At 37.2% G+C, this 27,009-nt stretch overlaps 1 protein-coding gene across 2 annotated transcripts; it reads right to left on the bottom strand.

Annotated features, from left to right (window-relative positions):
• Nucleotides 1–24,710, bottom strand: Gpr180 (G protein-coupled receptor 180). 2 transcript variants are annotated; one of them, XM_042682675.1, is made up of 9 exons: nt 24,517–24,710; nt 21,160–21,318; nt 16,601–16,801; nt 9,385–9,565; nt 9,189–9,238; nt 5,568–5,725; nt 3,678–3,869; nt 1,830–1,907; nt 1–680 (listed from the first exon to the last, which is right to left on the bottom strand). In XM_042682675.1, exons 1-9 carry the CDS (start codon nt 24,659–24,661, stop codon nt 522–524), a joined length of 1,323 nt encoding a protein of 440 aa, XP_042538609.1. In that variant the 5' UTR covers nt 24,662–24,710; the 3' UTR covers nt 1–521. The 2 variants fall into 2 exon arrangements, with proteins under 2 accessions (XP_042538609.1, XP_042538610.1); XM_042682676.1 differs by having other exon boundaries at nt 16,601–16,723.
• Between the last annotated feature and the right edge of the window lie 2,299 nt (nt 24,711–27,009).

The raw sequence follows: 27,009 nt of genomic DNA, 5'->3' as shown, positions 1-27,009 counted from the left end.
TTTAACTGTGAACATATTTTATTTTTATTTCTGAAGTAATTTCATTTTCAATTCCTTTCAACTCTAATGTGGAATGCACTTTCTTTAAAGCATAAAAGAATAATTTAAAAAATTCAGTATACTACACTGATTCCATAACTGAACTAGTTTGGATATGTATAAACAAGTAATCATTCAACTGATTACTATTTATAAGACTATCAAACCTGAGTTAGCAATTGATATGAGGCATTGTCAGTGCTGAATAGCTTCTGAGAATATCATTATCTTTTTCACATTTATTTCTACACGGAAATTGCTTCAACCACCTTATAACAGCATTCTTTCTGGAAAGTTTATTGTTTAAGTAAATTTCAAAACATTCCACTTATCTTTTCTAAGTTTTGATACTGCTTAAATGCAGTTGTATAAATAACATGCTTTCACTGTTCATTTTTTCATACTAAATGTATGAAGAATCATATCTGATCCATATTGCACTCTTGTGTCCAATCACTTTTTCTTTCAACAAAGATCAAATATCAGAAATGTGGGCGACTTCTGTGTGCAGATGATATGGTCAGTGGTAGTGTTACTGAGGAAAGCGAAGAAACTTCCCAGTACAGACTGTGGGACAGGAAGAGTCTGTACAGAATAACCATGGAAACGGACTGGCAAAGGATTACACCTATGATAATAACCTGAAAAGAAAACAAAGGGAATACCTTCACTACAAGAATGAAGAAACTACATTCAATTTATCATATATGCTTTTTATATGTAGTACTTTACCTTCAGCTCCAACATGGGTACATTTTATCAAAATTTTCTTTTTTGCCAGTTCTGGGGCTTGAATTCAGGACCTGGGCACTGTCCTTGAGCAACTTTTTGCTCAAGGCTAGCACACTACCACTTGAGCCACAGGGCCAGTTCTGGCTTTTTTTGTTGATGTGGTACTGAGAAATTGAACCGGGCTTCATGCATGCTAGGCAAGCACTCTACCACCAAGCCACATCCCACATTCCCAGCTCTCATTTTATCAAAAATTTCAATGTGAAAATACCACTTACATTCAGAACTATGATTGTCCAAAAGTATATTGTCTCTAAGTTTATAGATGCCCCAGTTTATAGATGCAAGTTACATAAAACATGATTTGCTAAAAGATTCTTGCTTTAGGATGTGCATACCACAGACCTGAGTTTCAGTAAATATTAAGAAAAAATGACGTTTCTGGCTATTTTAACAACACAAATAAAGCATGTTCCTAGCCAAATGTTAAAGAGTACTCTAAAAGTCCTTTCAAAAATCCTCAGGTCACTTTTCTATTTCTATAGATTAGCTTCCTATTTACTTGCCCTTTGAAAACATTTCAGGCTCAACCAACATTTGTGCTTTCAAGCACATACTGCATTGCTTGTAAAGGTCTCTTGGCAGAACTCCACTTTGAAACGCTAGAGTTATTCACCTAAGAAGGCAGGTTGATAATCAAAATTTAGCAAACTCCTATCAGTAAAGCAACTACCGATTCTTATAAATCCATCTTGGTTTTACCATTTTGTAGCAATCTTCACCATTTTTTTTCTTAACAAAGATGTTACCGATTCTGTAATTTGTAAAACATTATACCTGAAATAAGCTGAAATAAGGAAAGCTATTTCTATTGCTTAGAAGTTCTTTTCTATTTTTAATAATTTCACAAATTTTATACTTCACTAATTTAATATTTTCAGAGTTTTAGAGAATTCATGAAACATAGATAAATATGCCCCTCCTACTTTAGTATTTTAAACATAAAGGCCATTTCAAGTTTTAAAAACCCACCTGTTTAGATGATGCATATTACTCACCTTATCTCTTTGGTAGTCATTAAACATGACAGAAATGAACGCAAGAGCTGGATGGCACAAAAACCACAAGGTGCAGCCCTGAAAGAAATAAGTACATCAAGAAAGTTCAGCTATGTTTTTATCTTCAGAATATACGAGATTAAAAAGAATTACATAGCCTATTTAGGTTTTGCATGGCCTCAAATGGATTTCAAAGTAGACCTTAAAATATTAAGTGTAGATATAAAGTTTGTTGCTGTGACATTAATATTTTGTTTCTAATAATTGTTTCTTGTAATATTTATATTTGTAAATCTGTTACAGATGTGTTTTAATATACCACAAATGCATTAATATAAGTGACAAATTAATGACTGAGAAAAGCATGGTATTTCTGTAAAGAAATAAAATGCAATTCATAAGTGCTGTAAAAGTATGCAAACACATAATCCAACCAACAACAGATAGGTGTGTGAGCAGTAGTGAAGAGGGGACTTTTCAAATTTTTCCTTGAGTTGTGGAAACATATTCTCTTTTCCAAAATTAAATTTGAAGCAAATAATTTAATAGTAGCTACTATGGTATGTGAGGTACACTGAAGATTTGGAGGTAAAAAAGGTATACAAGAAAGTGTTTATAGCATGTTACTACTTACATAAAACGGAAGCTGGATACTGGTGGCTCACACCTGTAATCTTAGCTACTCAAGAGGCTGAGATCTGGGGATTGCAGTTTGAAGCTAGCCAAGGCAGAAAGTTCATGAGACCCTTATCTACAATTAACTACCCAAAAGCCTGAAGTGGAATTGTGCCTTGGTGGTAGAATGCCATCCTTGAGCACAAAAGCTTAAGGAGAGTGCCAGGCCCTGAGTTCAAGCCCCAGGACAGACACAAAAACAAAGGAACAAAAGAAATGGAGAAAAATGAATATAGGAATATGTACTCTCAGCAGGGATTACATAAGGAGGTGATGATTGCTGAGTAGATGGGAGAGAATCAAGTAGCACTTTATGCTACTCTGTAAATGCTTTTGGATGTTTGCCTTTATTCAAAATTAAAATGCATTAAGAATTTTTAAGCTCAGTAAGCACTACTGTCTTTATGAAAAATTCCGAAGTAAATGGTCATTTGGTGCTCAGAGCTGGAGGTGTATCTCGGGGCTGTTAGCCTTGCAAAGCCTAACACCAGGAATAAAGGGGAACTCTGACCCTTCTGCCCACCTCCCTTGGAGGCTTAGAGACTTTGTGGAGCAGGCTGAGCTAACAGGAGAGCGGATCAGAATTCTGGGGTGGGTTGCTAGGATGAAGTCTTTTTTCTTTGACTAAAAAAGTATGGAGAGAATCATATTTGTGTTTGGACTTCTTGGACACAAGGATACAAAGAGGAGGTATGAAGTAGATATGATCTCATGTGGATGAAGTGAGTGACAAATAAAAAAGATACTTGGCCTCCTGGACTCATGTGCTCACATGGAAGGACAGCTCTTCAGATTGCGATAAAAGACCTTGTAACTCTGACAGTCACAGTTCTCACTCAATTAACGACTTAAGAAACTGTGAGTTCTATTCTAATTTATTAAAACATATTCTGTTGCCACAAAAAAAATCATTTATACAGAAACTGTGGAGGAGGCAAAATTGACTACTGCAGACTTCAGGGATATACTGCTGCATGGATTCTGTGATGGGGCTAGTAACGCCCATATCATGTAGATGCAGTGAAGACTGGTAAAGCACATGACGGGCCCAGTGCAGTGCCTGGCACATAGTGAAAGGCAATACAAGTTGGCAGGTTGTCATTTATAAACTTCCCATAGACACCAGCACAAAGCTGAGCATTAGAAGAAGCTCTGTTCTCTCCCAGCTCATACTTTGGCAAATGTGATGTAGAACTCTCTTTTGAGTGTGCTTCTCTCCACGGTGATGATCTGATAGAGTCCACAGCCCAGTGAGAATGCGAGGCAAATTCTTAAAATGATTAGCAGGATCCCTGCTATATTGTGATGTGAATGGGAGCTATGATGACTGGTATCTTCAAACTGTTCCCAAAGGAGCAAAATGCTCTGCAGAAAAAGAGAAACAAATTATACATATGTGTGTATATATATGTGTACATATATGTATGTGTTTATGTGTATAAATATTATGTATATATAAAACATGACTCTTATTTCCACTAAAGTACTTTGTTAAACTCATTCATAAACAACCCTTTAAACTTTCCGTAAACATTCCTAAGGAGGTACAGAGACTGTTCAGACTAAAAAGGGCATTAATTAGTCTTAGTAGCCCTGGGTTAGAGAAGAGGGATTTTTTGGTAAAGTCAGGTGAGACACCATAAACAAAACTACTACTATTATCAAGATTCAAAGATGGCATCTTGTGTAATACATATATGCCTTTATGTAGTCATTGATTGCCTGTCTCAATGTTGTCTGGCTGTTACTGAAAATCAGAGCTTGTCTAATATACTTACCATAAATGCTTGCTTAAGCTCTAGTGTCAACTTTAGTTCTCAGTTTGTATTTGTCTATGATAATGAATTAAAATTACAACTAAATGGCAAAGAAAATTGAATTTTTAAAAGAGCTGGAAATTGAAAATTTAGTCTGATGTTAACATTAGTCTTGTTAAGTGCTATATCAAAACTGTAAGTTGGTTAGAACTTTGCCTTTATTTAAATCATTTCTAATCCAATTTCTGGCACTATCTACTTTAAACATTACCACCAGGTTACAGTCTGTTTCTCAAACCAACCATGTAAATTCAATATTCCTACTGCACTCTGCACCTACTGCACTTAAGAAATGCTAGGGAAAGGGATGAATGAAGCACAAGTTCCACCTTTCATTAATAAACTCTTCATTTAATGCATCAAAACTTATAATGTCCTGTTCAGAGATGAGTGCATATTTCATTACTATTTATAGTTAATAAACAGTATAAATATCTGGTTATACCTTTCTTTTTTCCTAAATTTTACAAACCCATTGCACATATGCATATGGCTATCTTAGAATATCAATGCTGCCGCTATAGAGGAAAAGAAAAATAAAAGTAGAGAGATGTTCCTAAAAGACCAGATCTGCTTTTTGTATTTGTTTCCAGAAACAAAATCCCACTTTTCTTCATTGCACAGTTTGCTTTTTAATTAATTTCAGAGATCACGTAAATACTTAGGCAAGAAGTAGCCAGTTCTAAAACTCACTGGCAAGTTTATTGATTCATTTATTCAATGCTGAGACTTGCCATATGATGGAAAATATGGAAGAAAACTATTTTATGACATAGGACATACTATGCTTAGAAGAGCAGGTAGAAGGCTTTAATTCAAATAAGTTGCAATCTATGTTAGCACCCAGAAGATTAGTAGTTTATCTGAACAATCATTTTTTTAACTTACATTTTTTTTGGGGGGGTCCGGTTGTGGGGCCTGAACTCTGGGCCTGGGCGCTGTCCCTCAGCTCTTCAGCTCAAGGCTAGCGCTCTACCACTTGAGTGACAGTGCCACTTCTGGCTTTTTTCTTTTTGCTTATGTGGTGCTGAAGAATCGAATCCAGGGTCTTAGGCATGCAAGGCAAGCGCTCTACCCCTGAGCCACCTTCCCAGCCCTTAACTTACATTTTAAAACAACACAAATTCGTCATGGATCCTGGTTCTGAAGTGAGCAATGTTTACGTTGACATTTCTCAGCATTATTATGCAGAAAGATTGAGTGCCAATACTCACCTGTGTGACAAAGATTGAGTGCCAATACTCACCTGTGTGACCACAATGAACACTGCAATGCCAGTCGACGCGGGGGTAGAATCCCATTGCAGAGGCCTGCTTTGAGATTTCTTCATTCTGACTATTGTCCAGCCCATGCATAGACTCAGAAGTAGGTATAACATCTGGATTTGGGAAGCAATGTCAAAAACTAGAGGAAAAACAAAAGCAAAATCAACCACATTTTTGCAACACCTGGAATTTGTACTTTTTGTATTGATACAATACCGTATTTTTTTTTGCCATAAAAGGGCATTTTCAAAGAAAAGACAATTACATGCAATAATTCTAAAACAATTTAAAATTGTCTATAAAAGTTGTAACTGTTTATAAAAAGCTAGAAGTGTGGGAAAACACTGTTTTATATACACATTAAATATATATTGTATCTACTAGCTGGATTATAAAATTATTCATGGTTCTCATTTTTCTTAGATTTACTATACCTTATTAAAAGAAACAAATTTTAGGGCTGGGAAAGTGGCTCAGTGGTAGAGTGCTTGCCTCGCATGCATGAGGCCCTGTGTTCGATTCCTCAGCACCACATAAGCAGAAAAAAAAGGAAGTGGCTGTATGGCTCAAGTGATAGAGCACTAGCCTTGAGATGAAGAGTTGAGGGACAGTACCCAGGCCCAGAGATCAGGCCCCACGACCAACCGAAAAAAAAGAGACAAATTCTAAATATATATTGTGTGATAAGGAAAACAGTATGTTTTCTGGGTGAATTACAATATGAAGGGTACATAGTAAAACTACGAATGAGAGACAGTATGAGTGAAGTACATGGTCCCTGTATCATCCATTATGTTGTTCTTAGTATGGAAAACCTGAGACAACTGAACGGCTCCATGAATTAGCGTGATGTGCCACCACGTGGCCATCACCTGTACTGCAGGGGAAGTCTGCTGCTTTGAAAAGAATGCAACAAAAAAGGTCCATCAGCACTACAAAAGAAATAAAAACCTTTAAATATTTCAAGTTCCAAGCACATTTATCTTATAAACTAAGAGTTATTGATGTAAAAAATACCAACGCTTTTTTTTATCATGGTATATTTGAAATAAACCTGGTGACTGAAATTTAATAAACTGTCACCTGTAACTTAGATGTTTTTATATGAGTATTTTCTTTACCAATACAGAGAAAACTAGCCAAGCATATAATGGTGGTATTTTAACGCTGCAAGCCAAAACTCTATTAATGATGCACTTTTTAAGGAATACTGACATCTGTCATCCAAATTAAAACTGGCTACTCTACATTTATGTTTATTTACCTGTGGAAGTAAATTCCAATAAGGAATGGTCACTACATCTGAATGATAAAAAATGTTATGACTTGTCAGATCAAGCATATTTTTATGTCATCAGATTTTCAAATGACAACTAATTTTATTAATATGTTCCAAATACATGTTTAGCTAACAAGATTCTTTTAAAAAGTTGGTTGAATGGATGTTTCTGCATAATCTGCTAAGAAGTAAAATCCCCTGGGAAAACTCCTCTACTTTGATAGCTCATTCTATATAGAAAGTAATGCAGAGATCTACATAGTGGATAGGTAGAACACTGCTCATTTGTTGTTGAAAAATAACTGCAGATCAAATACACAGATCATGCAAAATTGTCTTGAATTTTAATCTCTCAACTGAGTCTTATGGAAACTAGTAAAAATTAACAGTATTAATTTATTGCAGTTAAAAAAAAAACAGAAAACGTTTGCACTAGGCACCTGTGGTGCATGCTGCAAATCTCAGCATTCAGGGGGAAGAGTGAGGGACTGTGGCAGAAGATTAGCAAGTTCCAGATCAGGCAAAACTATAAACTACACAGTGAGACCCTATCTCAAAAACCCAAGGTGGAGGGGCTGGGAAGGTGGCTCCGTGGTAGAGTGCTTGCCTTGCATGAGGCCCTGGGTTTGATTTCTCAGCACCATATAAGCAAAAAAAGCCAGAAGTGGCATTGTGGCTAAAGTGGTAGAGTGCTCACCTTGAGCTGAAGAGCTGAGGGACAGCACCTAGGCCCAGAGTTCAGGACCCACAACCAACAAAACAACCTCTCCCTCCAACGCCCCCCAAAAACCCCAAGCTGGAGATAAGCTTAGTGATAAAGCATTAGCTTAGCTTGTACAAAGCTCTGGGTTTTATCTCCTAGCCTCACAAAACAAATCACCAAAGAACAAACAAAAAACAAAGGGCGAATTTTTTTTTCAAACTTTTAGTGAAACTTCTAGACAGCTAAAACCATAGTTTTAATCTATAGTAGACACTCATAAATATTCAATGGTCCTTGACTTTAGCAATAGCTTTGCCACTAACTGGCTCTGAGGGCTTTGACTCTTTAGATGTCAATTTTTTCATCTAAATGCATTAAGCAAAATTATTTCTAAGGATCTAGCTAGCCTTAATGTGATATAATTCTACTGAATGTCGAAGAGATACTCAAAGGAAAAGAGAAAGAAAAGGAAAGGATAAGCAAAAAGGAAAGGGAAAAAGAAGAAAGGAGAAAAGAGAAAAGGGAAGAGAAAAGGGGGAAGGGGAAAGGAGAAGAGGAAAGGAAAAGGAAGAGAGAGAAGAGAAGAGAGGAGAGGAGAGAGGAGAGGAGAGGTCAGGGCTGTAGACAATGTTCACAAAGGATTAAGTTCTTATTGCATATGTACAAGAGATGGACTACTCACATACAGTCTCTTCATAAGGAAAATGAGACTTTCCTGAGGTTTTAGACTTTTAGAATAGGTAGCAAGTTCTGGTTGAATGAGTCTTAAAATGACAAATGGCAATTATCACAAGTTAGCCCATTAAAGAATTAACTAGAAGAGAACTATGGAAATGGAAGGAAAAGTCAATTCTACAGCAGTTTCATATTCAAAATGTGCTTTTTTTATTTAAAAAAAGCAAATCTTAAGAGATTACAGAGAGCTCATGACTTGTTGTTCCTCTTTAGCTCTCTTTAAAAATGTCATGATTACAGGATCTTTTAAATATGTTTGTAAGAGTTTCCCTTAGACATCAAATAATGAAGCTACAAGTTCAGCTCAATTATAATTGTACATAAGGCCTTGGTCCAGAAACAGAGACATTATAACAGAAAGTGGAGCTATCTTAGGAAGAAAACTTTCAATTTTGGATTGGAAAACTTGGTTCTGGGTCCCGCACTGTAACTCAATAGTTGACTGATACTTAGAAATGTACTGTATCTGCAAAGTAGGAATAAGCATTCTTTTTTTATTGAGGATCAATACAAATATATACATATATTAAGGATATATTATATATTGAGGATATATATTATATATATTGAGGATATATATAAATACGTTCTAAAAACAATGAAGGGTTATGCCTACTATTCACTATCAAGAAGATACTAAATAGGACAGTCAAACTGAATTCTAACCACCCTTGACAGAAAAATTGTTCCATGGTAAAAAATAACTTACTTTATTTTTATATTGCTGAAGATCAAACTCAAGGCCACATGCATGCTGAGCAAGCACTCTGCCACTGAGCTACAACCTCAGACAAGAATTAAGTTTAAAAAAGAAAAACAGGTAAGTAAATGGCAAGTTTAGCTTTAAAAATCATCGGCTTCAATAATGCTCAGGAACATACTCACATTCTGCCAAACTTCCCATAAATGGCACCCCTACCCCATCTTTGGAGTACCTGAAAAAATTGAAAAGGAGAGTATTAAGTGTAAATTTCACGTGTGAAAAAAACAACTGCTATAATCAAAGCAAGCATAATTTTGGTGGACTAATTAGGATTAATTAGATGTAATGATGAACACAGTTTTAGTGGTTTTGAGTTACCTGGAGAAATGAATGTAATTAGCTAAAGCTGAACCAGCTTGTAACAGCAATGCAGTTGTCAGAACCTTTAAAATCATGTGCATGGGTCCTCCTTTCTTAATAGCCTGCCACAATGACTGAGCATAAATGCAAGCAACCACAAAGTACACTAGGACTAGGAGGAAAAAGAACTCATGTAACCCTGTGAAGAGAAGAAAGGGAGTCGGCTTCAGTTAAACAAAACCAGTATAGTGCTGGATGCTTTTAAATCTTGTTAGTATATTTCTAGAACTTTTAAATTCATTGATTACTTTTTAAATTCACTTTTTGAGAAAGGATCTTCCCATGGAACTCTTTCTTTAGCCCAGGCTGGCCTGATTCTGAATGCTGTGATACCCAGCTAGAACATATTTGAAAATTGGAGAGAAACAAATGGAAATCATTAAGATATTATTGGGGACAATATCTTAACTGTGGAGGCAGATTAAACTAACCTAGATAAAGTCAAATTACTATATGTAACTACATATGTACACATACATATATGTATACATATATATGTGTGTATATATATGTATATATCCCAACACCAAAGCCCAAAGACTCACCATAAAATGAATTTTGTTTGAAAGCAGCAAATGAAAACAATGACTTCAGCATTCATTTAGATTGCTTACCCTCAATCAAAGAAGACTTCTTTTATAAGAAGTTTAGAAATGGATTTATTCTGACAAAAAGTTAACTTTGACAATGTTTCTCAAAGCATGGTGCCTGAGCTAACAGCAGCACCAGAGAGCTGATGATAAGTGCTCCACAGCAGAAACACAGAAACACTCAGAAACACAGTGGAGCCCAGAGATCTGTTCTAGTAAGTCTTAGTGTGATTCTAATAGAACTTACATGTGAGAACCACAGCTCTGAAATGTTCTAGTGCCTTGCATTTCTATGGAGAATGTTGTAAAACACCTGGCATGCCCCAGACTCCTTTCTGAGGTAGACTTTTATAGCTCTGGCTGAAAAGGAAATCCTATGAAGAGCAAATGACTCCTCTCCATAGCTGACTATAACACAAAATAAATGGCCCCCAACACAAGTAGCAAACATGAGTTAAAGATAAGTTAGCTAAATCATTTCTCTCTTGGTAGTTAGAACTGTAAAATATACAAAGTCAGCCATAGAAGCTGACTTTGGGTAGAAGACATGGTAGAAAAATCAAACTAGGTTGTAATGAAATAAAAGTTCTGAGTGAGCAGAAATTATGAGCAAAGGGGGTTGGGTGGAGAAGATAATAGCAAAATAAAAAAGTACAGATTTTAAAAGTTATTGTTAAGAATGGTACTAGCCATAGCAACTTTTGGTTCCTGCCAGCACCTTCTCTAATATTCTTTATGCAATGTTCATGTTACATGAATCTTTTGACTGAGGTTTTTATTTTTGAGAAATTTCTGAAATTTCTTACAAGCCTTTGCATTTTATGGTTATCATTTATCTCTTAGTATCTAAAAGGTGTGGGTTTCAGGACCTTCCTCAGCTACCAACATCCATGGGTGTTCAAGTCTCTTAAAAAAAAAAAAAAAGAACATAGTATTGTATATATCTGACACATATCCTCCTGCAAAGTCCAATCTTCTCTTGATTATTTACAGTGCTTAAAACAACATCAATGCAATGTGCACAGGTGTTGCACTGCACTGTCTAATGAATGCTGATAAAAAACAGCCTGTATGTTTTTAGTTCAGACAAAACTTTTTTACAAATGTTTTTGATCTGTAGCTGGGAAATCCATTGATGGAGAGGGCCAATTGTAAAGGTTACATTCAAGATGGTTTCTAATTCTAGGGCTTTTACATCCTAACACTAAAGTAAAGTGACATTGCAGTAGAAACAGCCATCTCTATTCATATGAAGATAAACAGTCTAATGTGCAATCATCCCATTCCAGTTGTGAATACTGAGCCCATTCCAATTCCAATTTCCCATGTGGGCAGAAATGGGAATCTTCCATTATCTGGAAAATAACTTTAGAAAATATGTCAGAGGAAAAATTGTGAAGAAATGTTTATTTCAACTTTGTGTGTGTGTGTGTGTGTGTGTGTGTGTGTGTGTGTGTGTGTGTGTGTGTATGCGCGTGTGCGCGCTCGCATCAGAGGGAAAAAAGAGCAGCAAGAAGTTTTGTAGCCACTGGGTGTCTCTCCTGCTCTATGTCAATAAGTAAAAGGTATGATTAGACTTTTGGAAGACCAAATAACAGGAAAAAAGGAGTTTTAAAAAGTAAAGATTAGGGCTGGGAAGGTGGCTCAGTGGTAGAGCGCTTACCTTGCATGCCTGAGGCCCTGGGTTCGATTCCTCAGCACCACATAAGCAAAAAGAAAAAAGCTGGAAGTGGCGCTATGGCTCAAGTGGTAGAGGGCTACCCTTGAGCTGAAGAGCTGAGGGACAGTGCCCAGGCCCAGAGTTCAGGCCCCACGACCGGACCCAAAAAAAAAAAGAAAAAAAAAAAAAAAAAAGTAAAGATTACTTTTTTTTTAAAGTAATCTCCTTACCTAAACAGGTATTTCAAAATATGGGACCAAAATACTTAGTTTGTATAATATTGTAACAAGACAGAAAATGCAAATGCTAACCATATTATAACAGCTATTGATGAATAAAACAACTTATGTTATTTTGTTTGGTACTTAATTTTTATCTTTCTTCTTTGTATTGAAGTAATCGATTAAACAAAACACAAGTTTTATTTATTTATAATACCTTATAGAATATTCATTATAGGATAGTTTTAAATTTCGAGTTACAAATCCATCATGAGGGACTGAGAAGGTGGCACAGTGGTAGAGTGCTTGCCTTGCATGCATGAGGCTCTAAGTTCGATTCCTCAGCACCATATAATCAGAAAAAGCCAGAAGTGGCACTGTGGCTCAAGTGGTAGAGCGCCAGCCTTGATCTGGGACAACGCCCAGGCCCAGAGTTCAGGCCCTATGACTGACAAAAACAAAAACAAAAAAACAAATCCATCATGAAAATCCTCAGACCATTTGCTGAGAAATCAAAATAATGTAGGAGGAAGGAACTTTGAAAATAACACTTGGAAGTGGCACTTTGGCTCAAGGGGTAGAGCACTAGCCTTGAGCACAAAGCAGCTCAGGGACAGTGCCCAAGCTCTGAGTTCAAGCCCCACAACTGACAAAAAAATAATTGAAAAATAAACACACACCACCAGCAAAAATGAATTTCCAAGAATGTACTAACATTTAACTAAGAAAATTATTTTACTGAAATAATGTATTAAATGAACTAACCTAAGACATCTGTCCTACACTTTGTTCACTAAGTTTCAGATAAAGGATTCTTATCATGGACCTGTCCGTAAGACGTTAAAGATAAAATGCTGGGGTTCAGGGCTTTGTGAAAAATAAATCCTGTCTTAAAAAAAAAAAGTCTCCCTGTTTTATCTTCTTCAACCACAAGTTTTACTTTCATTCTGCTACTGGCTTTTATAAGCAAGTACTTCTGAACTGAAATTAAAATCTAATGTGTAATAAGTCTCACTCAAGTTAATATACCCTCAAGAAGAAAAAGAGTTTTAAATAAATCTGCAGTGGGCAGTGAACACTTATAAAGAAAATGTGTAGACTTAAGTCCAGGTTAAAGAAAAAAAGAACTCACAAGTTTTTAAGTTGGAAGAAAATTATGTAAGACAGCTTCTCTATATAACTTCACCCCCAGCTAAATGATGGTAGAGCAGAAGAGAGTAAGAAAAATGGGGAGGAGTCCATGGTCATAGAGCAGACATTCCTGTACATCATTCATCCTTGCTGTCTCAGTTCCAAACTGCCCTCAAGTATCTCCAAACCAAAAATTGCAATATCCTTGCTGGCAAGAGGCAGATTTAACCTTTTTGACAGTTTTCTTCTTTCTGATATCGAAACATATTTCTCTGATGATGCTGCATAGCAAGGCACACGATCCCATTGTGGCCAATGAAACATTATGGGGGATTTCCAAGAAAGATTTCCTTCCTCTTAAAAAGAGATATTGAATTTTGCCATTACCTAGATGGAATGTCCAGATTGCTACCTTGGAATTTAAGGGAGCTAGCCCAAAGACAAAGTCAGTTAAAGGACAGTAAAGCAGAGAGATGCTGAATAATCCCCTCCGGAGAAGCTCTGAATTAAGATACTTTGCACTAGGGTTTTCCTTTACTAGAAATCCAAAACATTCCAACATGTTACCAGTGCTAAGTGGAAGGCACAACCTGCTTTTGTTTGGAAAAGGAACAAAAACAGAAAACAGAAAAGCATAAACATATTTGCTGGAATCTTAAAAACAATGTAATGGCAGATATGGCAGCAGATTTGACTATTTTTAAAAAGCAATCTCATTTTGTTTTACTTTAAAGCATTATGTTCCTATTTAGAACTTTATCAAGTGGCATCAAACTTGCCTTAGTTTGCTAGTTTAGTCGATATAAAATAATTAATTAAAAAATATAAAATTTTAACATTTGCCTAAATGTAGAACATTAATAGCAGCTGTTTACAGCAGGCTACTGTAATTTCAACAGATATATGATAAGAGTCAATTCTTGGTAAAAAGCATAGTAAATCAATTTTCCTTACTCAGAGCAGATAATCAGCATCTTTCTAAAATGAATTGGAGATTATTCCCTGAAACAAATCCCATACCTGAAGTTATCCACTAGGAAGATTCCCTGTGTACTTTAAAACCAATATATCACCAAAACAATGTGAAAAATAGATTGTTAGATCAGTGGTTCTGCGTATTAGAAACTACTTCAGAGTTCTCAATGTCTGGCTTCTACTCCAAAATAGATCTGGGTCTCTGGGGGTAAACATCTGGGTTGTTTCAAAAAAAGAAAACTCTAGAAATATATGCAGTGATGGGCTGAGAACTACCAATTTAGACTTCCATGGCTCATAAGCATTTTAATCAATAAAATGTCATGATGTGAAGAATTATGTCAGCCAAGAAACAAGGTTGGATCCTTTGGGGGGAGTTCTAGCATTTTTTTATTGTGTTTATTCTTTTTTTTAATTTTAAATTGTTACTATAAAGGTGATGTACAGAGCTTCTGGCATTTTAAAATAATACTTTGCAAATAAGTTCTGCGCAGAACCTTGTGCTTAATCAACCTATTATAGTGAGGATTTTGCAATTTATTTAAACATTGTCAGTGATGGGACTAATGTAACTCTTCCCATTTTTTAAATAAGAAAGACAGCTTTTAGATTATCAGAGTAAGCATCAAGTCAAAATCAGTGACAAAGTCAGGCAAGAATCCAATCAGAATGCTTAGTGAGAATCCTACAGAAAGCCAGTCATAACTCAGGATGTTAAGGAAAAGAATAGAGGATAGAGGACACGGGTGAGATTCAGGACAGGTAGGATGAGTATGACTGGCATTGAGTAGCCCAAGCCATCAGAAATGCCATCACTTTATGGTGTGGGGTTAAAGTTGATAAAATTAGGAGTGAGGAAGAGCCCAGAAATGAGAGCCTGGATTAAGAAAAAAGACAAAGACTACTGGATGATCCATAAGAGCTTTGTGAATCCACACAATAAATAAAACAATCACTTGAGGGAGGGTCCATGCCCTGGAAGGCTGAAGGGGAAGGGGCGAGTAGATGTGGAGTTTGCATAGCCAATGATGGAAGCAGACACTGCCTGCTAAGCCCTTACCAGTCCTAAAAGTGGGTCGTGAAAAAATGAAGTCTTATAGTTGAAAGATACCTTATGAATAATTAGTTCAACCAGGCATCCAGTGCTACCAGTAGACCTGAGTTTCCCTAATGTCACTCCGAAATAGGGAACATGAATAAATGTCAACATCTTTTTTCTTTTTCTTTGCTGGTCCTGGGGTTTGAACTTAGGGTCTGGGCACTATCCCTTAGCCACTTTGTGCTCAAGACTAGCATTTTACCACTTGAGCCACAGCACTACTTCCTGCCTTTGCTGAGTAGTTTACTGGAGTTTAGTCTCATGGACTTTCTTGCCTGGGATGGCTTCGAACTGGGATCCTCAGATCTCAGCTTCCTGAGTAGCTAGAATTACAAGTGTGAGCTGGGCATCAACATCTTTTATAAAGACAAAAACAAACTGCAGGATTAAATTCACTTCCACTAATAATCTACAGTGAGCGAAGGTATTATTCATGAAATGTAAAATTGAAGTTTACCCACTTTCAAAATAGTTTGTAAGTGGTTTACCCTATGCCATTTCCTTCACAGAATGAACTTCAAAACTATTTTCAAATATTCAGCACCTCTGTCACTCTAAGCTATTTGTGGCTTACTGACTCTTACATAGGATCTTTGACTTGTTTTTCTAGCTGTATCAAACGACCTAAAGAACTGGTTTAGTCTGATGTGGCCCACTCTTGTCCTACATTCTATCTTTCCCTTTTTTTGGCCAATAAAATCCAAGGGCACTTCCTGTAGGCAAACCTTTTAAATGGCAATAAACTCACAAAGAGGTCAACTCCAAATACTTTTCTTTGCAGATGCTATACAAAGATCCTTACTCAATCATTAACTGGCAAATCTGTTAAACTTCATAACAAATAAATCATGACAGCAAAAAGTCATTTCTGTTGGAGTTAAGAATCTCACTTTGCTAGGACTGGATATAGTCACCTAAAATTTTGATTAAAAGTCTTATAGGAGGATATGCATTTAAGAAACATAAAGATTTAGTTATGCCTAAGCAAGCACCAATAAAGGCAATCTCTAAATCTATTCAAACAACCTAGTGACACCCTCTAAAATAGTTTCTAATCTGACTTAATCACTAAATTAATAATTAAGATTGCTCAATTTATTAGCATTTAGCATTTTTGTTTATAAAACTGAGACTAGAATATCAAAAAACAAAAAATCTAGATTGTACAGAAAAAAACTAAAAATAATGTAATTCTCTACCAAATACACAACTTGCAACTTGTTTTATTTTCTGCATTTTAATACAATTGAAGTTATACAAAATTTAATGTTCTGCTTTTTTAACTTAATAGCTACCATTCTTAAATAGATGGGTTGATTTTAATTTCTAATATTGTAAAACCACAACATAAAGTTTCTTTCTTTCTCTCTCTCTCTCTCTTTTCTTTTTAATTTGTGGTACCCGAGGATAGAACTCAATGCCTTCTACATGTTAGGCAAGCACCCTACCATGGAGCTACATTCCCAGTCCCAGGATATATTTCAATACAAATTCTTACCAGATTCTCTAGCACTAAAATGATCAAAAGGATTTCCTTCAGCATCTGGATTTAGTAACATCATTTCAAATGGGATACCATCTTCCTGAGAATTCTCCTCCTCATCTTTGCAGGTATACTTGTCTGCATAAAACACATGCCAGGTTTGTGGATATGGAATCTGGGACACTGTCAGATTATGTTCAGTCTGGTTCACTGTCACTTTAAAGAGAAAGAAAACAGCACCTTTCAAAGCAAAGCCTTTGGATGTGTTCATTGTTTCAGTCAAATAATTGATTGGAGTTAGAGTCCCTCTCCGTCTTTTGCCTCAGAAACTCAAACCCTGTGTAGTATTGGAACAAGGCATGGAAAATGCCAAGCAGATTAAAATAATGCATTTTTAACCAAATAAGTCCACTATTAAAAATAACATGAAAAAATAGACACAATACAAAACTCACCATCTAATAATTTTTAGGAGAAAAATTTTCCAAGAACAGTTTGTGGCATGAAACAGACTCACAATGCTGTACAACATCACAATATTTTCCAACATTACTTGAGCTAACTAAATGGAACACTCAATTTAGAAAAACATTATGTCAAAAATATTCATTTTTTTAGATTTGCCATTCTTTAAAAAGGTACTAAGAGTAGGAACACAAATGTAACAGGAATCTAAAAAATATACAGAACACAGAATAAAGAATAAAAAATAAAGCAGGACATAGAAAGGGAAAATCTTATGATCTTATAGGTCTGTATTTGAATCCTGGCTTTCTTCCTGTCCTGACTTCAGTTCTGACCTATGTGACTTTGCCCAGGTTACACAAGAAATAACACTCATTTTTTTCACTCATAAAAGAAAAAACCTATGGCAAATATGAGCCATCTAGCATGGTATTTGTCAATGACAGACCTGCTAAATAAATTCTCCTTTCCTTTTTTTAAAACAAAGTAGCTATATTGCCAAGTGATTCTCAATCCAAAAAAATCCAATTGAGGGCATTTGAGAATCTGTGGGAACTGTTCTGCTGTTATATAACTATAATAATAAGTGGAGGGGGGATTCTTAAGGTAATTAAAAATTTTCATATGGAATAGAGTTTAGAAGATGTTATAAAATTATCAATTTTTGTAGGTGTAATAATAATACGATGGTAATAAATATATTTGTCCTTACTCTTGGACAATGCATACTAAGAATAAAGGAGCAAATTATAGTATCTATAACTTATTTTCATATGGTTCTATTAAAAACAAATGTAACAAAGTATTAATGATTACTGAATCTACCAAAAGATATACAGATGCTGACTGTACTATACTTTCAACTGTTTTGTATGTGGAACATTTTTCCTAATAGAAAGTTGGGGAAAGATGACATATCTTTATGAATCATTATGAATGAGATATGACTCCCTATTGTTTTAATTTTGAGGACTTGACTATAAATTGTGAATTTCATTCATCATTAGTTTATTGAGCAAGGATTTTTATTAATAATACTATAACACTGCTTTTTTTGGCTATTGTAATAGAACTCATTTTGCTATTAAATAGCTCATTTAAGCTACTTTTTTAAACTATACAGTCTCTGAAAAAATATAGCTAAGACCTTGTTTCTTTAAGTATTTGAAGACTTCTAATAAGAGTTTAATATATACAATTAGTAAAGGGCTCAGAAATAAGACTGTTTAACTGTGAGACTTGTAATTACATAATCCTGACCTCATTAAAAAAGCTCTTTTATGTTGCTATTTTATCATTCACACTTACTCTCTTCGATAAGACAATTCATCATTATATCTTCATCAATATAGTTTTTGACATTTCATTTTAAATTATATGGATTTACATCAAAAAGAAGCAAAAACATGCTTCATAAAATGATACTAGCTTTTAGCTTCTGTCTCGCTGTGTTTTTTTCAGCAAGTCTGGGAAAGGAACCTCTTGACAAAACTGTACGTTATTGTTTTAGAGACAAAAAGACTACAAGAGAACATGCAATATTCTATGGTGGTGTAATTAGTGCCTCAAATATTAACATGAATTACAGGAAGTAGCACTGAATGCATAATTATCCAATTATAAGAGAGAATGCACTGAAAATCAAAATATACAGAAAAACAATACATTTTAGTGGTTTTTAAAATATGCACAAGATAACATCAAAAGATTATATGTAAGATTACATTTCGCTCCTATAATCTTACAACAAATTACTGTCAACTTCATTTAGATTAAGTTTTTGACCAAAATATGTATAACATCATTTTCAGTGCAGAGTTTTTTAAACTGTCTGTCTGCTTGCTTTAAAAACAGACAATACAGTTTGCAGCTTAAAACAAATATTTTCCAAGCACGGTGGTACACACCTATAATCTTGACTGGAAGTATAGATCAGGTAGGTAGAGCATTAGACCACTTTGCCTAACATGAACAAGGCTCTGAGTTCAATACCCAGCACCACAAAAAAAGGAAAAAAGATAAAGAAAATAATTCTGATATGTTATAACACTAGACAACAAAGAAAGATGGAAAATAACCTCTTAAACACTAATTTGGAAGAGTCCAGTGGTAATCAACACTATAAGATATTTCAAATATCATCTTTCATAGTGCAGAGCAGCAGTACTGTTGTGCAGAGAAGCTGGGTACAGTTAATGAGTTCACTACCAAAGGGGAAAGGCTGTTAGTTCTTAAAAGTCATACTGGTAGCCAGGAAGAACACTTGCTATAAAAATTATTTGTAAGTATGTGGTACTAGCATATACTGTTTCGTTTCAATATACCTAGGCTTCTAAATAACAAAATACTATAAATATTAGAACATATACAAGTTTAAGACAGTAGGTTTTCTTAAGAAATAGATTTGTTACTGGAAAAAGAATTGATGAATATATACATATATATATATATATATATATACACACACACACACACACACACACATATATATATAATAGGTACTTAATTTATTATTTCAGGTCTTCAAGTTTAACAAAACCATCTTTATTCCTCAAAAGTTCCTGTTTCCTGATTATCTTCCGTTTCATAATTTTAAACAATGCCCCTGCACTGAAAGAACAGGGAAGAAAGGAAAATTAAAAAAATAAAATAAAATAAAGATGGAAGCCTTGGGTTCAGTCCTCAGTACCTCAAAAAGAAAAAGAGGAAATGGGAAATGGGAGTGTTTTACTTTATTAGGCTAAAAGAGCCCATCATAATCTTACATGCAGATGAGTGTGAATAACAGGAGAGAGAAGAAAGGGAGTAGTTCCTATTTTTTGAGTCTGAATAACAGGGGTGAGAAGGGGGGTAGTTTATTTTTTTGTTGTTTTTTTTCTCAAGGATGCACCAAACTCAAGTCTCATAATCAGTTTGCTTCTAGGTATAAAATGAGCAGACTAGGGCTGGGAAGGTGGCTCAGTGGTAGAGCGCTTGCCTTGCATGCCTGAGGCACAGGGTTTGATTCCTCAGCACCACATAAGCAAAAAGAAAAAAGCCGGAAGTGGCGCTGTGGCTCAAGTGGTAGAGCGCTAGCCTTGAGCTGAAGAGCTGAGGGACAGCACCCAGGCCCAGAATTCAGGCCCCACGACCGGAGCCCCCCCCCAAAAAATGAGCAGACTGGCACACATACTTCATTTCTACATTATTGAAAGCTCTGAAATCACTCAGAGTGGCTAGCACCTGAAACATGATTAAAAAAAAAATGGATGCAAGTGAGGACTCAAGCCATTAGCTTAGGATAAAGATGAGCCTCTCTGGAAGCAAACCCTGAGGTTTACAAATGATGTGGTGTTGGTACATTGCAAAGTGACATTTTTTTTTTTTTGGTCCCCCAACAGACTTCTTGTATTATATGAAACCAATGATATGTTGCAAAAACAGTATGTCTTGAGCAACATATATGTGACTAATTAAATACCTATTTAGTATTTAGCCCAGTGCTAAAGTGATATGCATCCAACAAATGCTATTATTCACTCAGTGACCTAAAACCAAGGAAAAAAATGTGTGTTATATTAGCATGAACTATGCAAACTATAGAGACTAAATGAAGGAAAGTATTCCTTTATAAATTATCTGGATGTTTAATTTTTTTTGAATGATAAAGCAGGAAAAGATTCAGTCTTTTGAACAAGGAAAAGATTAGCTTGTTTAAAATTCAGCCCCAAACACATTAGCCAGCTGAGTGCTGGTGGCTCATGCCTGTAATCCTAGCTATTCAAGAGGCTGAGACCTGAGGATAACCATTCAAAGCAAGTCTAGGCATGAAAGTTCATGAGACTTTTATCTCCAATTAACCACCAGAAAACTGGAAGGGGGGAGGGCAGTGCTATGTCTCAAAGTGATAGAGGGCTAACTTTGAGCACAAAAGCTCAGGGATAGCACTCACGCCCTGAGTTCAAGCCTCATGAAGGACTAAAACAAAAAAACAAAACGTATTAGCCAAAGTATTAACACACTGTGAGGTATAGGATACTGAAACAGTTTAGTATCTATGTACATATTATACTGTCCAATATTAAGGGGAAAAAGTCATATCCAACAATCAAAGGAGGGGTTATACTCACTTGTCAACTGAGCTTTGGTTAACTTTTCACTACAACCATAGCCAGGACTGCTTTCCTGCAGCTTTAGCCATTCCTGTGCTTGGAACAGGTAGAGTTTAGCTTCTTTTGCAACAGCTACTGCTATGTTGTTGATTCGGACACACAGAAGAGCATGGTCACCTTGACATTAAAACAGAAATTACCAAGTGTGGTCTAACAGTGAACTGAGGTGACAGAACAATTAAACAACTCTACTAATTAAAATGGGTATTTAAAATCCAGTATAAATCTCAACAAGGTGAATCACAATTGAAAAAATATCACTTTGAGATTATCATGTAGTCATAATATTCAATGTACATACATGAAAATGAAGCTAAGCACCTTGAGGGGATGGATGGGGTTGGGAGAGATGAGGAAAATGATAAAAAGGATGACACTGATCAAAAGTCATTGTACTCACAGCTGTTGAATTGAAACCTTGTCATACAACTACATAAAGGATCTTTTTTTTTTTTTTTGTCAGTCATGGGGCTTGAACTCTGGGCCTGGACGTTTTCCCTCAGCTCTTCAGCTTAAGATGAGCAATCTACTGCTTGAGCCACAGCATCACGTCCGGTTTTCTTGGAGATAAGAGTCTCATGGACTTTCCTGCCCAGGCTGGCTTTGAACCATGATCCTAGATCTCAGCCTCCTGAATAGCTAGGATTATAGGCATGAGCCACCGGCGCCCACCTAGGACAATTTTTTTTTTTGGGGGGGTCTGGTCCTAGGGCCTGAACTCTGGGCCTGGGCGCTGTCCCTCAGCTCTACAGCTCAAGGCTAGCACTTTACCACTTGAGCCACAGCGCCACTTCCGGCTTTTTTCTTTTTGCTTATGTGGTGCTGAGGAATCGAACCCAGGGCCTCATGCATGCAAGGCAAGCACTCTACCCGAGCCACCTTCCCAGCCCCGGATAATTTTTTTTAAAAAGAAGTCATCAAGCTTAAAAAAATTAACACTTGGTGAATCTTTATAATGTAATTGATTGTATTTCACTGAATACAAAGCAACATCTGGTATATTTGGACATTCACTGTAATAGAATTTGACTTGTTTTATAATCACTGCCATATACTTTACGTTTGATCACAGTGTATAGAGATTTTTGTCCAAGCTCCTTTTTCTAACCAAAAAGTGTTCCATGATTAATCATGCTTAATTATATTTTAATGTAAAAGTAACCATAAATGATAAGAAAGTTTAAGTAAATGTGTCTGAAGTGGTACACAATTTTCACCTGGAAATAAAATTTTATATCTGTGAACTTCCAAAGAATTTTTAGAACATTAGATGACTGATCCAGAATAAGCCTGGTTGTACATAACCAACTGTAGTTAGGACCCCAAGAGGAACTTCACAGAAGTAGTTGTCTCTAAAGGAAAGGACTCTGTATGAGAAGAGGTTAAGCAGGACACTGTTTCTCATTTTTCATTTTAAGATTCTAATTCCCTTAGATCTTTAAAAAACTTTTTTGTTACTAGCAATTTTGTTCCGATTAAATATTTTAAATAAATGTAAATGTGTAATATACATAGAGAATGTATCTTATTTCGTGTGTATGTGTAGTGTGCACACACAAACCAGATCTGGGGCTTGTACTCAGAGCTAGGACACTATTCCTTAGCTTTTTCGCTCAAGGATGGCATTCTACCACTTAAAAAAGCTCCACTTCAAGCTTTTTGGTGCTTATTTGGAAATAAGAGTTTCACAGACTTCTGCCCAGACTGGCTTGGAACTGTTATCCTCAGATCTCAGCCTCCTGGGTAGCTTGGCTTACAGACACAAGCCATTGGCACCCAGCTAATTATCAAGTCTTAAAAATGGCCTCTTAACACCTTAAATCACACTACTTATACTTGTTTCAGTATAAATTATGCCTAAGTATAAATGATGATAGTATAATAGTATAAAATATAATGCTAATTAAAGTTGATAATAAAATATATGAGCATATAGTTGTATATTTTATAATATATATCATATATAAAAAGGGAAAAATATACTTGGAACACCTTATCCACTATCAGGTTATCTAAATGTCTTTGATGATGGTCACTAAGAACAATACAAGTCACACACTTTCTGGATTGTGCCATTTAATTATCATAACTGCCACCGTCACTAAATTCCAAGTATTGTTACAATTCAGTTGATTGAAAAACCGAAATACTGAAAATCTGACAAAAAATACCACTCGCAAAACTTTTTAAAGCATCTCTTCATTTATGCACCTTAGATTTTGAAAACTGGTTGCATTTTTTAGGTAGCATTAGAACTTCAGTTTCGGATTTTGTTTCCTCCTTTAAATCAGGTTTTTCTCCCTTTATACCATCAACTCTGTAACTTTCCGGGACTTCAAATTCGCTGTCAATATCAAAACAGCTTTTCATTTCTATTTTATTCCCCTAAGAATCTTTTCCAGGTCTATATTCTGATCTCCATAGTTGTGCCTTTTTAGTGCAATTAAGAACCATAAAAACAAAAGATCCTAACTTCATCAAGGGGAATGACAACCAGAGTGCCATGAAAAATTACCGAAAATTCTGAGGGTGCTAATGAAGCAGAAATTTAGAATGGTTTTAAAAAAAAATCATTCCTTGAAAACAGAACTGATTTTTGACGGGGGGCACCGAAGGTAACCATCAAATCGAAGTCTGATTTCAGGCAGGCCCTAAAGAATACCGGTGACAAAAGGTCCAAGGACACGGATGGCCATGGATTTAATTCTAGGTCTTCGTGGTCCAGTGGAAGTCGACAGCGCCTGTACTTCAGTGAACCAGAACCGTGGGAGCTGCTAGCAACTGTGGGTAGTAATTACCAGTAGAAGAACGTACACCGGTCCTGCTCCAAATGGATGGCACATGGAGGGGACAGGAAACCTGCGTGCCCCAACGTATGGCAACCGGCTGGTGTCTGGAGTTGGCAGAAGGTGTCACTTTGGGGGAGGGGTGCGGGGGGGAGGGAAGGATCGGGAACCAGGCAGCCCGTCCCCCGGGCTGGCGCGGGCAGGGCCTTGGGGGCGGCCGGGAGCTCCGCTTGAGCGAGGTGGCCGCCAGGCTTGCGCCTTCCGTCCGCGACGACGAGGCGGGCCACCCCACGCACCCCGCGCTCGCGGGAAGCGGCGGAGGGGGGCAGGGAGCCGGCGAGGGCGGCGGCGGCACTGCCAGTCCAGGGGGTGGGGGTGGCGGGCCGGGCCGACGTGGCGGGGAGGGGCCGGGCGGCGCGAGCCCCGGCCTCCCCGGGGGTGGGGTGGGGAGGAGCGGCCCTCGGGGCCGGGACTCGGGCAGGGTCCGCGAGCCTCCATCCCTCTCCCCGCCCCCCCCCCCCCGACCTACCGTGGAACTCGAAGTGGCCGATGCTCTGGCCCTGAGCGTCCCGGGCGGCGGCGCTGCTGAAGCTGCCCCGCAGGGTTTTACCATGGCTGCCCTGCGGCCACCAGCAGCACGTGAGGGCCACTGCCAGCAGCCGCAGTCCCCGCATCGCCTCACACCCGCACCCGCTCCCAACCGCCTGCGGGCCGTCAGCCCCACGTCGGCAACCGGGGGGGAGGGAGGGAGAGGAGAGGGGGGCGGAGCCAACGCTGGACCCTCGGAGACTGATAGCCAATGAGGGGCGCTTCCTCTGCCACGAGCCAAAGATATTAACCAATCAGAGGCCGAAGAGGGTGGGACGGGCACCTCCGGGCGTCCCATCTCTCTCCTGTCTTCTGGCTAGTTCCCGCCTTTTTTAAATGGGGCAGCGGGAGGCTGTTGCTTCAGGTTACGGGAAAAACCATCACCTCGGTTGCCTTGCGGCTGGCCTGCAAAAGTGCAGGTGTGTGTGTGTGTGTGTGTGTGTGTGTGTGTGTGTGTGTGTGTGTGTGTGTGTGTGTGTGTGTGTGTGTTGCGGGGGTTCTTCCCTTAGTTTATGGGATTCAGAAAGAAAACTCTCAAACTTGGAACCATGTGCTGATTTTTTCCTCCTCTACACCCAGATCACTTCAATGTGACAAGGATATTTATTTTTAATTGTCAAGGTGATGTACAGAGGGGTTACAGTTACATAAGTAAGGTAATAAGTACATTTCTTTCAAACTTGTTGCCCCTCCCCTCATTTTTCTCCTACGTTCCTTCCCCCCCCCCCCCCATTGTACAGATCATTTCCAACATACTGTCGTGTGTATATAGCTGCTGCCTTGGTTCCCCCTCATCCTTTGTCTCATCAAGGATATGTTTTGAACATGACCATGTTTAAATTAAACTTCTCTGCTTCTAAGTGATTTTTCCTGCCTAGGTTTTCTGTCTTCTTGATTCCCAAACAGATCAGACAGGTGGGAATCATACCTTTCTGGTACCCTCAGAGCTAAACAGCTCACGGACAACTATTTTGTGGCCTCGCTTCTGCTGGAAGGATACAGTGGTCACATTCTTATTCCTTCCATCACTTACTAGACCTTTGGTACCTGACTTTCCTTTGGTCTTAATTCTCTCAACTGACTACAACCCATCTCTTCCTTAGCCACAGAAAGCTGTTAGAAGTGCAATTAGACCGCATCACTTTTCTTCAGAGATTCCCTTTAGAGATAGCTCTTAGTGCATATAGAGATAGAGATATCCCTTCAGAGATAGTCTATAGTGCATAACCAAACTCTTGACAGGCTCTCAGATCTTCCAAGTGCCCATCCTTACCTATTGTCATTTCCTGAAATACTTCAACTTCTCTTCTGGAAGGTGATTTTGCAAATACTGGCTGGAGGTATTTGAACCACTCAACTTCTCTTCTTTTTCTCAGATTCTCAATTCTGTGTTAGTTGCCCCTGGAACCAGAATTCCTTACTTCCTCGTCAAGATATTACTGTAAATCAATATTGACTTATATGCATCCCTCACTATATTGGAAGTTCCAGTTAGTCAGAGATGGAGACTGGATTGATGAAAATATGAACTTAAAAAAATCATTTCACAAATATATGCACATTTTCATTCAACAATAAGCATTTATATAAGAAAAACAAATTCTCTCTACATACCTCCTGTCCTATAACCATCATTTTAGATTCTCTAACTGACCAGGAATAGACTAGCGGCATTAATATTTGATCATTTTTTCAAATTTCACTGGTTTTTTTCCTCCCACAAGAGCAATTCATGCAGCTTACATAAGAAGTCATAGGCAAAAGTGTATAAAGTAAAATTTAGAGTCGTAGCCTACTTCCTTGTGTCATTGCATGTATCTAATACTGAAAGGTAATCCTTTTTGATAGTGTAGAATAAGTCCTTTTACACATGCCTTTATAAATACATGTGGTGTTAACCTAAATTTGGTCTGCACATGCCACTAGTGCTTTGAATTACTGCAAGGAACTGCAACCTAGCAGTATATAAACTAAGAACAATCCAGCAGGGAATGTATTCTAGCCCATAGCCAAATTTCTGTCAATCATAGGAGGCTAATGAATTAGGCTTTGTCCATATATGGCAGATGAATGCCTGAGTCTAGATAAGATAACCAGATGAATGCCCTTCTTCTCCATACCTCCACTATAAATACTACTTGTGAAGCTCTCAACCTTCTGTTTCCCTTTTCATGTTTTTTTTTTTTGCTCAAATTAGCTCTGTTTAATTTGTCTAAAGTTATTTTATAATGTTATTTGAAAACCAAAGAAAGGTATAAAATCGACCCTAATGAAGAAATAAAAATAAGCCTTGAATGCTATGAGTTCTCTCCTTCTGTCTTTCTCACTGAAAACAGGCATTTGGGTTCCTCAGTTCACTGCAAACAAGATGACTGTGAACAATTTCTAAATGTGTAAGTCCTCAGAATTCAAGAACAGCAATCACTATAACGTT

Source organism: Dipodomys spectabilis, unplaced genomic scaffold, assembly GCF_019054845.1.
Source record: "Dipodomys spectabilis isolate Male_0828 unplaced genomic scaffold, ASM1905484v1 ptg000075l, whole genome shotgun sequence".
Taxonomy (NCBI): Eukaryota; Metazoa; Chordata; class Mammalia; order Rodentia; family Heteromyidae; genus Dipodomys; species Dipodomys spectabilis.
Note: the sequence above shows the minus strand (reverse complement) of the source record. Positions and strands in the feature narration are given on the sequence as shown.